General features: G+C 30.8%; 1 protein-coding gene across 2 annotated transcripts; it reads left to right on the top strand.

The window, feature by feature from the left end:
* The first annotated feature begins 969 nt into the window (after positions 1–969).
* Positions 970–7220, top strand: LOC114391873 (MND1-interacting protein 1-like). Of its 2 annotated transcripts, none has more exons than XM_028352864.1 (2): positions 970–2968; positions 6160–6503. In XM_028352864.1, exons 1-2 carry the CDS (start codon positions 1322–1324, stop codon positions 6295–6297), a joined length of 1785 nt encoding a protein of 594 aa, XP_028208665.1. In that variant the 5' UTR covers positions 970–1321; the 3' UTR covers positions 6298–6503. The 2 variants fall into 2 exon arrangements, with proteins under 2 accessions (XP_028208665.1, XP_028208664.1); XM_028352863.1 differs by lacking the exon at positions 6160–6503 and adding an exon at positions 6510–7220 and having other exon boundaries at positions 1322–2968.
* Positions 7221–15213: the final 7993 nt, after the last annotated feature.

Raw genomic sequence — 15213 nt, 5'->3', positions numbered from 1 at the left:
TCATTTCTTTTTTATTTTCTTTAAATAGCCAAAGGATAAATTAACAATAAAAATACAAACATATGCAACAAAGAGATAAATTAAAGTGAAAGCATTTTGATTTTGGTCTTTATTTTTTTTCATCTTCTAGAACTTAAAATTATTGTTTTTAATCCTTATACAATGAGTGAATTTTGATTTTTTTTCCTGTGAAATATTTTTCATTGATTTTCTTCCCTCCAAAATTTGAAATAATTATTTTTAGTCCTTAAATTTCATGTTAAGGTGGATAAATAAAAAAAAATATTTCAGGAATTTATAATTTTTTTTTAGGTATCATTGTACCAACAACACAAATTTTACATAAAATATTCATTTAACTTTCCGTTAAACACATAGTAGTAGACCATAGATACTGCATTTTTATTATTCTGATAAACTTTCCTGTATTTCTGTTTTATGTCATTCTGGTCACTACTTGTGGTATAGAATGATTCTTTTGATATGTGTCTTTGGCCTCTTTCAAAAAAAAAAAAAAAAAAAAGAGTAGACCAAAGATAAAATTCTAACTTTTTGAAGAATTAAAACAATTTTTTCAGCATTATTCTTTTTTGGAGAAACATTCACGTGTTTTGTTCATCCTTTTTTCATCAGTATATTTAGAGGCATGTGGCATGGGATCCTTAGGGGCACGATGTCAACCTAGTTGAAATCACTACTCCTAAGATGATGTTCTAGCATGTTTTTTTTTTTTTCCTTAAAAAAAAGAGAAAGAAATATAACAATTTTTTTTAAAAGACTAAAATCAAAATTTATTATTTTATCATGGACTAAACATATATTTAAGTTAAAAAATGGTATAATTAAAGACTCAATTATTATTTTTTAGTTTATAGACATTCTTAATAGTTTCCAAATAATTTAAGGAAGAAGTAACTAATTTAACCATAAATTAAAGGAACAAAGCACCATGAAGGATTACCCTTTATTACAACAAGTGCAAGACAAGACCTATCCACAGGCAGGCACCAATCGAGGTTCTGATTTCTCAGCACTGAGCACTCTTAAAACCAATAACGGTGAACCAAACTAACAAAACCATCCATCATCATCATCATCGACATCAACAATCTCACTTTTCTCTCTTTTTTTTTCTCATTAAAATATAAATTGCTCTCTTGTCTCCCTCTTCACCCACTAACCCTCGATCCTCATCCACCTCTCTCAGTTCCCTTCCATCAAGTTTCGATCTGGATCCACTTTTTCCACACCCAATATTTCCTATTCCAACCCCTTTATTCATCTCCACGTAAAACTCAACAAAAAACGAAAAAAAATCAATATGGGTTGCACCATGAGGGAAAAGCACATCAGAGCTAATCGGAGACCCCGATCGGTGAAGCCGGACCCGGATTCTTGCGACAAAGATGCCATATCCAAATCCATAGCCGAGTCTGGCCTCAAGCCCTTCAAATACCATCTGGGTCTCAACGATTCTTCCCAGAGTCCGAATTCGATCCCTAATGCTGAGGAAACCGGGTGGGGTTACTGTACAGAGGAACAATTGGAAGAGATTCTGTTGAAAAACTTGGAATTTATATACAACGAAGCTGTTTCGAAGCTTGTTGCGTTGGGATATGATGAGGATGTTGCTGTTAAGGCCATACTGCGAAATGGACATTGTTATGGTGGCATGGATGTGCTGACGAATATTTTGCACAATTCCTTGGCTTTTTTGAATAGTAATAGTGATAGTGGTGGTGGTGGTGGTGGTGCTAGTTATAATAGTAATGGTGGGAATTTGGATGAGTCTGACCCTGTGTTCTCTGATTTGAGGCAGTTGGAGGAGTACTCTTTGGCGGGTATGCTGTGTTTGTTGCAACAAGTGAGGCCTCATTTGAGCAAAGGGGATGCCATGTGGTGTTTGCTCATGAGTGATCTTCATGTTGGGAGGGCTAGTGCTATGGAGATTCCGGAGCCGGGCAATGGGAGCACTGTGCCGGCTGCCGGCGAGGTTGGTGCCAATTTGGTTGGTGCTATGGCGCCAGCTTTGTGTAGGTTTCATGGGGGGTGGGGATTTGGAAGTGGGGGAGGCTTGGAATTTCCTGTGAATGGGATATTCTCTTGTGGTGCAGAGATGAATTTGCAGCTGCAACGAGACATTGAGTTTCCGAAGAGGTTTAATCTTTCTCCTTCAATGAAGTCCTTGTTGAAGAGAAATGTTGCTATGTTTGCTGCTGGTTTTAGGGCAAACTCCAAGCAATTGCAGGCACAGGTGAAGGTCGTTCCCGGCCGGAGTACAGTGCCTAGTTTGGATTCTTCGGCTGCATCTGGGACAGAAGTCCCGGCTGAGCAGTCCGGAGGAAATTCACAGAATCTTGATAGCCAAGATGCTGTGAATTCGGTGCAGAGTAAATTTGGTGATTTGAATCTTGATGAGAATTTGGAGTTAGTGGCGGAGGATCAGAAGGATGAGGTGATAGTTACTTTATTTCATCAGATTAAGGATCTTGAGAAACAGGTCAGTGAGCGAAAAGATTGGGCTCATCAGAAGGCAATGCAGGCAGCAAGAAAGCTAAGCAGTGATCTGACTGAGCTCAAAATGTTGCGGATGGAAAGAGAGGAGACTCAAAAATTGAAGAAAGGAAAACCAGTGCTTGAGGACACAACCATGAAGAGACTCTCAGAGATGGAGAATGCTTTGAGAAAGGCCAGTGGTCAACTGGACCTTGGGAATGCAGCTGTGAGGAGACTAGAAACTGAGAATGCAGAAATGAAAGCAGAGATGGAGGCTTCCAAATTAAGTGCATCAGAATCGGTGACAGCTTGCTTAGAAGTTGCAAAAAGGGAGAAAAAATGCTTGAAAAAACTTCTAGCTTGGGAAAAACAGAAAGCTAAGCTGCAGCAAGAGATTTCTGATGAAAAAGAGAAGATATTAAAGACAAAAGAAATATTGGTTCAGATTAGACAATGTCAAAAGGAAGCTGAGGTTTGCTATTTATAGTCCATTGTTGATTTTTATATTTGACAATGCCACACACAGACCACCAAAAAGAAAAGAAAAAATGTTTTTGAGCATTTGCCTATGTTTGCACAGAGTATCGATTGGACTTGCATCTCGCATGTCAGAATAAAAGTAACATACTTCAACCACAAGGTGTAGCTCAATCTTCAAATTGAGCTTCTTGTGGGTGGACTTTACCTGTTGTGGGAAAGGCTTGAAGTTGAAACCCACTGGAAGCACTCTGTGGCCAGGGACACGCCGATGCCCAAACAGGGATCAGTCCACACCCGAGAGGGGGTGGAATCACCTCATGGCCTTACTGAAAAAAAAAATGTGTCAAAATCAGACATCAATATGACTTAGACTAATCCAACATAGTTTGCTATTGTCTCATTGAAATTTATAGTTTCTGCATAGAGGAGTTTAGTCATTTTAACCTGAGCAATTGAATGCATATCAATCTTGAAGATTATAAAAAATTATAGTTTGGTGTAGTAGTTCATAATTGTGACTTGAAAAAGATGAAAATGCAGTATTTTTTTTCCTTCTTTTTTGTTTTATTTCATATATATTGCATATTTAGCAATATGCCATGTATGATTTGAAGCATGGGGATTTGAAAAGGGTTGTGATTGGGTTGAACACATAATTGACATTTGTTTCAGAATCAAGTACATGACAAGATACTTCAATTCTATGGGACAATTAAAATTGTCCACTGCCATGTTCATGTATAATATGTATATATTCACACTGTTTTCCGATTGAGTCCTGTGAAAGTACTACACCTATCACTAACATTAAGGAGTGGGGCTCCACTTGTCTGGCAAAATAACAGCATCTTTGACCAGTATAATGTCATGCTACAACAGCTCTATGGAAGTAGAGACTAGAGAAGTCTTTGACAGTTATGAGAATTTGGTTATGTCATGATTTGCTATTGCAAATTTGTGGCCTTGAGTTGCGGCTTCCATCCCAGAAAAATGCAGCTGTTGCAACTGCTATTATCCATGGGAACGAAATCCCTTCTATACTCCTGTTGTTTTGTCACTTTGTGTGTTATTGAGCCTGTTTTTATGGGTTTCTTTTTTTGTGATTTTCCCTTGTTTTACATCAGAATTGCTTATGTTTTTTTTTTTCTAATTATAGTCAAAATCCTTGAATTCTCCCTTCTTGAGACACGCACCAAAACTGACCTGTGTTTTGTTTGTGCCACTGACCATACTTTTCTGGCGTCATTTCTGGTCATCCCAAAGATCTTCAGTGCTGGTTTTGGTCAACCCATGGATCTCTAGTATTGTTTCAAGTCAACCCTCTGTTCGTGTATCATGATACAGATCTTTGGTCTCTGTTTTTTGTTGTTATTTCTTGTGTTGTATTCTTACTTCACACTTCATGGTCTATATTTCTTTAATTATTCTGTGTTCCTCCCCCCCAACTATTTGGGTCTGCTTTTGTATCTAATGTGGTCTTTTTTGAAAAAAGCTAATTCCATCATTTTTTTCTTCATTCCTATGTTCTCATTTTTCTTGGTTGCCATGGCTTCATCCACTTGTTAAATTATAATTTGGATTGAGGATGATGTGTTTTGTATGAATTAGAAAACTCTCAATTTGGTCGTCTAAAATTATATGCATCACCACATTAGTTCTTCAAAAAATTTGATCATCAAATTACTCTCTGAAAGATTCTTTTGGTCACCACTTTAGTCCTCCAGAGATTGTCACAAATTAGTCTGTAAATTTTTTTTTCCATCACTTTAGTCTTCTAATAAGGACTAGATTGGTGAAACTTTAGATCTTTTCTCTCAAAGGTTTAATCTATCATCGAATTAGATACTCAAAGATTCTTTTTTTTTTTCATCACTTTAGTCCTTTATTGGTACAAATATGGTGACATTTTGGATCTTTGAGGGAATAATTTGGTGGCAGACTATATTTTTAAAGGACTAATTTGGTGACAAAATCTTTGGAGGATTAATATGATGATAAATTAAATCTTTGAAGAATTAATTTGGCAATCAAATTTTTTGAAGGACTAATTTAGTGACGTAACTTTGAAGGACCAAATTGATTGTTTTCTCTATAAACTATTAATCTTGTATTTGTAATCTTCTATAATATATAGCAGCCATCCCACTATCTTGTTACAGCATTTTGGGATTGGGCGATTAGCTACTACATGTCACTATTTGGAATTGATAATAATGCTATTGACAAGCCTGAAAAATATGTATGCCGGGTGTTTCAGGATTATGTTTTGGAGCTTTAAATAATTATTTTTGTGGGATCTTCGGAATGTGTATGATGATAGATGGGATTTAACTTCATCCCAAAAAAGAAAATGCCTCTATGATATTTTAGGAAATAGGATAATGTAGCTTAAATATATACCAATTTCATTCCTTTTAGGTGTTTTTATTAAAAATAAAATATTTTTATAGAGCTTAATGGTGATTATTTGTCTATGTAGCCAATTCCATCTATTGGAATGAGGCTTGGCCGTGTTTATTCCCTCATGTCATGTGGAATGTATCTCTTATGATTTGTTAAAGATTTTGCAGTACTCATGTAACTATTTGATTTGAGCTAATCTAACCTCTCAGTTACATATTTATGTGTGTTGCTCTTTGCCTGCTAATTCTCAACTTTATATTCCTATTGGCACCATACCACAGTCTTTCTTTGGGTGGGGTCTTTTAAACTAATCCGAATCAAAGAAACATCCTCTGTCATATTGTGAGGTGTATCACTGCAGTTTGAGCCCAGCCTTGACATATTCAGAGTTTTTGTCATCATTCTTCCTCGTTCTCTTTAGATTGAAATTGAATTGAATTAAGGTTTAAATATATTGTCCTTATAATAGAAAAAATGTTTGCTTGTAGTCTCTAAAAAAACCATCTCTTTTGGTCCCTTATTTATGGAAATGTTTCAAGTGGGTTCCTTGTTATTAACACCGTTGACTGAAGTGGAAAGGAAGGACAAAAACTACACCTTACACATTTCCATAAACGAGGGATCGAAAAGAGATGATTTTTTAGGAACCAAAAATGAACATTTCCTTATTTGCAGGCACTAAAAGCATATTTAACCCTTGAATTAATGTCAATTGAAAAAATTTACTTTATTTTCTTGTATTCTGGAGTTAATCACTTATGTAGATTATTTTGGTTTCAGTTATCAGCTATGGCATACTATGCATTCATGGATATTTATTTCAGTGGACATGTGAAAAACGTGTATCCTTCAATCCTTGATGATCCTTACGTTATATTCTCTAGTTGTTTTCTTATTCATAATCATGGAAGTGTATAATCTAGTTATTGATGAATATTACACCGGAAATTTCTTTCCTGTTAATTCCATTTTGAGTTCTGATTTAGTTTAGCCAGGGTTTTGTCATCTCCATGCAATATATTTGTACTGGTTCCTTCTCCTCACCACTAAATCCTCATTCTATGGAAACTTCAGTTCTGTGAAAATATGTTACTCCTGAAGCATTTACTTTCTTTAATAACTTGTTACAGGTTAAGTGGAAGGAGGAGCTGAAGGCTAAAGAGGAAGCCCTAGCACTAGTTGAGGAGGAACGACACTGTAAGGAAGCAGCCGAGTCTAACAATAAGAGGAAGCTCGAGGCATTGCGTCTGAAGATAGAGATAGATTTCCAGCGCCACAAGGATGATCTACTAAGACTCGAGCAGGAGCTTTCACGGCTTAAAGCATCTGCTCAGTCTGCTGAGTTGCATAACCAGTCAAGCACTTCACCTACAAGCGACTGCAAGGGTGCAAAGCCCCAAAGAGAGACCATTGCTAGGCTGCTTCAAGAATTAGATAATCTGGAGGACTTTTCTGAGAAAGAAATAAATAGCAACAGAGAATGCATTGTATGTATGAAAGATGAAGTCTCCATTGTTTTCTTGCCATGTGCGCACCAAGTTATGTGTGCTAGTTGCAGTGATGAGTATGGAAGAAAAGGCAAGGCTACTTGTCCTTGCTGCAGGGTTCAAATCCAACAGAGAATCCGTGTATTTGGGGCAAGTTCCTAGCTTGTTTGAAAGTTATGTTGCAATGGGACTTGGGCTGGGTATACCCTGTGAATTTTTACATAATTTTGTGCCTTTAATCAGTGAGGCTACTTATCTCACATTACATGCTGTGAATTGTGAGCATGGTTAGGAATTATTATTATTATTATTATTATTATTTATATAATATAAATAAAAAACTAAGTCCTGGCATCAGAATCTCCCTTAGAATGTCTGAAATATAATTGGTTACTGCCGTTGGCTTGAAAATAAGAAATGAGCAATTGTGTTGTTTTATTTTGAGAACTTCCTTTCCCTAATGTGCAAGTCTTTATCGTTTCTCTAAGTATGGTCCCTAATGGGCTTGGGTTGGACTCATGCATCATAGCACCAGTGTGATGGTTAACTTTTAGGCGTTTTTTTTTCTTCTGTACTTCTGGAAATGCAGGAAGCAATTTGGGAAATGCAAGAAGTAATTGTCTTAATTTCCCTCAAACATTATTGTGGATGTAGCCACCCCCATTAGCTCAATCATTCTTAAGGATTCGATATTTATTTTGTGCATGTCGATCAACCTCCCTAGTTGGATAGTTTATAGTCCCTTAAAGGTTGAGCTTGAAAAGCTCATAAGCTTGTGAGGGTCAACCTCCTCGATTCCATAGTATCTCAAGCGTCAAACTTAAAAGATGTGTGTGCTTGATTTCATTAGTTTCCTTGGTTAGACGATTAACAACCTCTCAAGCATCGAGCCTAAAAGTCATGGATGCTTGTTCAAGTTGACCTTCGTGGATGAATTGTTCATATAGTCCATCAAGCATTGAGATTAGGCATGACAATTCAATCTAAACCTGTGGTGTCTATTTGACTTGTCCTGGCATTGACAAAAAAACCCTACTTTGGTTAGGGACAACTTCAAGAAAATAATTCTTATCTCGTTATATATAAATATTAAAATGACTAATTTATATTTATAATAAGGTTTAATTATTCATTTAATCCTTATAATTTTTAAACTTATTTCTTTTTTAGTCCCTGAAGTTTATATTTTAATTCTCAAAAGGTCCTGTCGTTAAAATTCTTTAACTAACAGAGTTAAAAAATTTTAACGGCAGATACCTTTTGGAAATTAAAATGTAAACTTGAGGAATTAAAAAATTTACTTATTAACTATAGGGACTAAAAAGGATAAGTTTAAAAATTATAGGAACTTAATGAGTAATTAAACCTTATAATAATTATAGAGTATGAAAATAATCATATAATTAATAATTATAATATATATAACTTATGAAAATTATTAATTATATGATTATTTTCATACTTTATTTTATATAATTATTTAAAAATTAAATAATAATAATAATAATAATAATAATAATTAAATAATAAAGTTAAAATTGTACATTTAACTAAAATATAATTTAATTATTAAAAAAAGCTTTAAAGTTTACTGTTATTTATTAATTTTTATATATTGTTTAAATTAAAATGTAATCAATAACTTCATATATGATTGATATAAAATATATAAGTAATTGTTTTTTAAATGTGAGGTGTTTTTCCTATCATTTTTCCTAAACTCGATAAAATTTATAGGAATGAGATTTACTTTATTTTTTTTATCCTTGCCATTTATAAAGTCAACCTCGAACTCACCATGCCTTTAATGAGGATGGATGTTGGGGAGGGTCAAACTCACCCTTACCAAGCCCTAATTGAGCTTGAAAGGTGTGGCCCTTATTAGGGTTGATCTCTGCAGACTAATCATTCATAGGCCCAATATTAAGTTTGAAAGACATGAACACTTGTTAGGGTCGACTTACCTAATCAAATAACTACAACTCTTTATTCGTCGAGCTCGAAAGGAAGGAACATTTGTTAAGGTTGGTCTCATTGAATAGAAGTTCAATCCTATAATTGTAATATTTTTGCAACATGATCACTATGATATATCTAGATTATTTTATTCATGGTGGATCGATTGGTTCAATTGGTCGAATAAGAAATTGGTTAAAGTATCAATTTGAATAACTTAAAAAAATAGTAGAGTGAAAAACAGTCAAAATAAGATAAAAAAATTAGCATCAATTAATTATTATTTTTATATGTATATTCCTTTAAAGACAATCTTGTTTGAGGTATTAACATATATTAAATGTGGATGACTCTTATAAAATATAGAGATATACAAAGAGAATTGAATTGTATATCATACGATTTTCACAAATCTTTTAAAAAAGACCTTATATAGCATGTTCTTGAGACAATGTAAAAGTGATAAGACAAAATATATTTTAAAAACACTTATCAAAATCTTTTGTAAAACAAAATAAAGGATATTTGAAATACATAGTTAGATAAATAAGACAAAAGATAAGGATAAAAAAACAAACAACAATTTTGAAAACTTATTCCTTATTTGTTTAAGTATATACTAATTTAGGATACTTGATTTGCCCTTTGTTCTAACACATCTCCTAATGAGAGTCAAACCTTGGTTCACTATGTTCACTATGTTGTGGAGGACTAGCTTTCCACTAAACCTAACCCTTTTTGGTAGTCAACTGGTCTGAATTATTATTTATTTTTTGACTTTTAAAATAATTTTTAAAATAAATTATGGCTGGTATATGAAATGTATGTACGAATTGTTATTATTTAACTATTTATTATAAAAACATATAATACAAATCTTTTATATATATATATATATATATATATATATATATATATATATATATATAATCATTTTAATCTTGATTTACCAATACATGTTGCAGCTTGGGGTGCTGCTACTTGGTGAAGACTTAGCTTTAAATGGATGGAGAAATTGGACTTGGGAATACTCAAGAGAACCACTCTTTTTTTTTTTTTTGTACATTCTTTCTTTTTTGGTACACAAATAAGCCCTAATCACGCCCAAATAAATGAAATAAAATAAAGGAATTACACTTTGGTTATTACAAGTATATATTAAGATTGTATATTTTTAGATTTAGTTCTTTGGCTTCATTTGGGTTTTTGATTTTTTTTTTCTTTCTCAGGTGCCAATCAAGTCTCTTTATTAGTGTTTTATCCATTTTTTTTTATAAGCTTAGGTACTGAAAATTGAGCTTCAAATGGATGGAGAAATTGGGATTGGAAACGCATAAGAGAACCACTCATTTTTTTTTTTTGTACAGAGAACCACTAATTACACACAAAGAAATGAAATAAAATGAAGTACACACTTTCTTTGTTACACGTAATTAAGATTGTGTAGTTTTTGTTCTCATGTTTCAAAATTGTGTGGGTGTGGGGGGTTGAACTTTTTTTCTCAGGTGCCTAATCAAGTCTCTTTATTAGTGTATTATCCATTTTATAAACTTTTTTTTGGTTACATGATATTGATGTTTCTAACATTTTCTGTGATCATCCAATGTTAATATGGTTAATTAATACAGGTGACATTGACATAGAATGTTGATACAGCGAGAAAACGAAGAAAAAAAAAAGTTGAATGTGAAATTTAAACTTATAATCTTTACTTTATAACCAATATAAAAGTCACTAAGTCATTTAGCTTATTTGAAATATGTATAAAAAATATTTTTCATATAAAGTCAATGCAAGAGATTAAAATTAACATTTATTTGTCAATACTAAATAAATTATATAATATTATAAATCAAATAAAAAATAAATTTATCATTATTAATATTATACATCTTAATTATAACAATCTAATTTTGCAAATGTAATTGTGTTAAAATCTAAACGTTAAAAATATTCTTATCTATTATAATAACTTAGTAAATGGTTATCCATCTTAAAAAGTTTGAAAAATGAAATTTCAACAAAATATAACTATTTTAATAAAAAAAAAATTGTTACTAGTTTTGGAAAAGGCCTCACTTCAAAGTTAAGCCTAAAAATATGTTGAGTCGACCTTGTATAAAAATTCATTAATCACATAACTAGGAGTGGGAATAGGCCAGGTCGGTCTACAGGAACCTACAACCTGACCTACATAAAGTCTAGTCGGACTTTTTTAAAAGTCTATTAAATTAAATAAACCAAGCTTAGGCTTATTAAAAAGTCTTATAAACCTGATAGGTCGGACTATATATATGTATATATACTTATATTATTTTTTTGGGTACCAATATATATGTGTCATTGCATTGAACAAAACAAACGATATAATTAATATTTTTTAAAAACTAGCAGACTTTGATTACACACTACTGTTCCATAACTTCCATTCCTATAATCAAATAAGACTTTAATTACAGTTTAAGTGGTGTGAGTCATGCGCTGACTTCCGTTTCATTCTTTTTACTAGTTTTAAGAGATTCAATTCATTCCCGACTTATTTTCCTATTCCTTTTAACGTTTTCTTTTCCTTATCTCTGTTGAAGTAAAATAGAGAACACAACTAACAAAAATTGCATATCAAACAAAAATCGTATCATTTTCACTTCAAACTTTGATAGAGGTAAAACTTCAAAACCTTATCATTTTTACTTTCATCTTCTTATTCCTTTAACAAGTTTCATTATGAGTCTTGATTTAGATATGTTCACATTGGTTTTTTGTTACTTGGTGATATATGATTTCTATCAATACTTCTTTGCATGTCATTATAACTATTATATTTAGATAGCTTTTTCATTAGAAAGACAATGTAGTTTTGGGACATCAATTTTAATGGTTCCTCTTATTGTTTTGGATTATTTTATATATATGGTGATTTCAGTTTATATTATTAATATATTTGTAGGATTACCAATTAAATTAACGTTAGATTAAAAATTAAGCCAAATTATATATTAAGGCCTTATTTAACCTATTATAGAAGGTGTGTTATTTTTTGTTTGGCAAAAACAACTATCAAAGGAATATTAAAGGTTTAATGTGAAGAAGACTTTTAAAAAGGCGATTAGGCCATGCTAGACTTTTAAAAAGGTCAGATCGAGCTAAAATAAAATCCTTTGATAGACTATAGGTCAGACTCAGACCTAAAAAATTCATCGTAGACTAGGCTCAGACCTTTTAAAACTTGGACTAGTCTGACCTATTTCCGCCTCTAATCATAACACTATTCTCTAAAAGGATTTACTTTAGAGAGTAAAATGAAAAGTTATAGGAATTAATTAAAAAGTTATCTATTAAAATTTATATATAAGTACATAAATTAATTAAGCATGTTAATTTATTATGCATTTAATTATAATTTTAATTGTTGATATTCTAATCAAAGACTATAACTCTTGAGGTACTAAATATAAAATGAGAGGCCTTTTTAAGTTAAAAAGGTATTTAGTTACTTTTACTAAACCAATATCATTTATCAAGTACTTATTATTTTTTATAATTAATTAATAAATAATTTTTTAAGAAACCTAAAGCAATGACTTTATGGCTTCATCCTTAACTAACCCTATACTTGAGCATATGTAATTGATAAATATATTGAAAATGATATATAGAAGTAAGTATGATTATATTAAAAATGATATAATACTAAAATTAAAAGGCTATTACAGAAAATGAATTATAGAAGTGTAATTTTGTTTAGTAATTTTTTTAGTGAATTATAAAAATAATTATTATATAATAATAATATTTTATTTCAACCCCTAAAGTATTTAAAGAAAAAAATTAACACGGTATAAAGTTTTTTGGTAACTGGAGATAAAAACAACAACAAAGAAATAGAAAGATTACAAATGCTGGAAAGGAATATGCATCACATATGCTAACAACAAAGGGTGCAAACCTGTGGGAGGTGACTCCAACTAATCAGCACATAAATTGTCCTCTCTCAAAGAGTGGACAAACTCCAGTTGCCTCCAATCTTCTCTCATGAAATCACGGATATGCTAAACAATAGTTGCATAATTATGACAACCATGAATACAATATAATTTTACAAAAGAGATAATATTTAATATAAAACAATTAAGTTATAATTAAAATGTATAATATTAAAAATATAAATTATTGTATATCTTGATTTTGTACCATTCTATTATATATATATATATATATATATATATATATATATATATATATATATATACACTAGATAGTATTGGTCCTCACAGATTAAAATTATATGTAATATATTTTATATGTGTGTACCAAATAAGCTAATTGAATTCCGTTATGGTTATAAAGCAAATAATTCACACACACAATACATACGTACATATATGAATTTTAATATATTTTACACTAATTTTTATGATTCATGTTTATTAATTTTTGTACTCTTGAACTCAAATATAATTAATAATTAGTATATAGTTTACTTTTAAAAATTATATGTAGTTATTTTTTTTTGCTGAAGGTAGACAAATTCTCTCTAGATTACTTTCCTAACTTAGGTGAAGATGAGATTGAATTTATATTTTTCATACTTGTCTCGCTCGTTCAAACCTGTCTTCAAACTCATCCCATCTTTAGCATGGGCAAGGATAGTCCAACTTGCTTCATTCCCATTCCTAGTTGGAGATCTTACATTAAATAATTATATGGTCAAAATAATATATTTAAGAAGGAGATAATTCTCATCCATAAACTAATTTTTGAGTTGAGTTAGTTGAACCTCAAATTCTAACATAATATCAAAATTTATTTTAATGGTTGTTTTGAATCTATGGGGCCACTATCAAATTACGTATAAATGTCTTGTCTTGCAATTTTAATGCTTGAGATATTTAGTTCACGGTGAAAAAAGTGTTTAAAATTCCATTTGACCAGTAATATAACTAAAAAATAATGTATAAGTATTAAATAACTCTCATTTCATTAATTAATTTTTCTAATTAAATTCAAACCCAAATTTTAAGACCACGCATTCTCTCACAACAACAGTACCACGTTAAAATCCATCACATGCTTGAGATGTTTGAGAACAATAGTGCACGGTTATGCTTGGTGGATTTAGGTTAGCCTCAAGGTATTATTATTTTTTTCTTTAAAAAAATATTATTATTTATTATGCTCCATAAAAAAATTAGTATGATGAACTGGAAATAGTTAATATCATTTATTAGTTTCTTTTGCTACAGATATTATTTATTAGTTTGAATCAATGTGATGAAATGGAAAAATTAATATGATGATTAGAAAAATCAAACCAAATCAAATAATTTTATTTAATATCTTGCATGTTTAAAAGCATCTTCAATAATGATTGTTTATTTTTAGATATTGTTACTTATTTTTTTTAGCATAAGAATGATCTAATAAAAAATATTTTTTTGTCATTTAATGATCATTTAAGGTGATAATTTAAGAGTTTATTAAAACTATACCATTGAAATAAAATATGTATGAATTATTTAATTATGATATGATATTGTAGGGACCAATTAATATAAGGTAAATAATTCAATATGGGTTGCTAAAATTTCACCCATTGATGCTCTAAGTCTAAATCAGATTATGACTATACCATTGCAATTGGAATTTTTTTATGTCCGTTTAAAAAATTGAAATATATTTTTCATAGTTTTAAACTAATGAACTTGAATAATCCTCGTAAATAAAAACCTGAATAATTATTTTATTATTTTGTTTACATGCACAATACCATTTTTAGCTTAAAAGTAACAATTATAAGAGTTACTATTCGTCTCAATCTCTTAATTTTTCTATTATTTATATACATAATATAACACTATTTAACCCATAGGATTGACATAGAATATAAAGTTCTGGTTACATTCACGTGAGTAAGAATGATTTATTTAGTGGGAGAATCCATGTTCGATTTCCACCTTGTGTAAAATTCTCTAAGATTAGCAGTGGACACGAATCGCGAGCAAAACTAGTCTCTGAACCAATAGGTTATGAGACACCTGTGGTCTCTGACCCAAGACAAATATATGTATATCATATATATATATATATATATATAATGTTTTTTTAATTGAAAACAATATTTTTTAAAAGGAAAAATATTAAAAAATAATGGTTGCAAAACTAACATCTGAAGATTTCATTTCAGATTTTTAAAATAAAAATATAAGACTTAAATATATTTTTTTATCCCTAATATATATCCAAATTTTGTTTGTCCCTAATAATTTTATTTTTTTTGCATTTCTCCCTGATATTTGAAAAGTTTTATTTTAGGTTTCTATCGTTAATTAAGTGATGACATGTCCGTTAAACATTTGATAATGCGATTTGTGGTAGCTTAAAACCGCCAATA

Source organism: Glycine soja, chromosome 17, assembly GCF_004193775.1.
Source record: "Glycine soja cultivar W05 chromosome 17, ASM419377v2, whole genome shotgun sequence".
Lineage (NCBI taxonomy): Eukaryota > Viridiplantae > Streptophyta > Magnoliopsida > Fabales > Fabaceae > Glycine > Glycine soja.
Note: the sequence above shows the minus strand (reverse complement) of the source record. Positions and strands in the feature narration are given on the sequence as shown.

What these genes read in the sequence shown, in the direction of transcription:
- LOC114391873 (XM_028352863.1), top strand. Translation starts at nt 1,322, where the DNA reads ATGGGTTGCACCATGAGGGAAAAGCACATCAGAGCTAATCGGAGACCC. An exon ending in AATGTCAAAAGGAAGCTGAG is followed by an intron (nt 2,969 to 6,509) that starts GTTTGCTATTTA and finishes AACTTGTTACAG; the next exon opens with GTTAAGTGGAAGGAGGAGCT.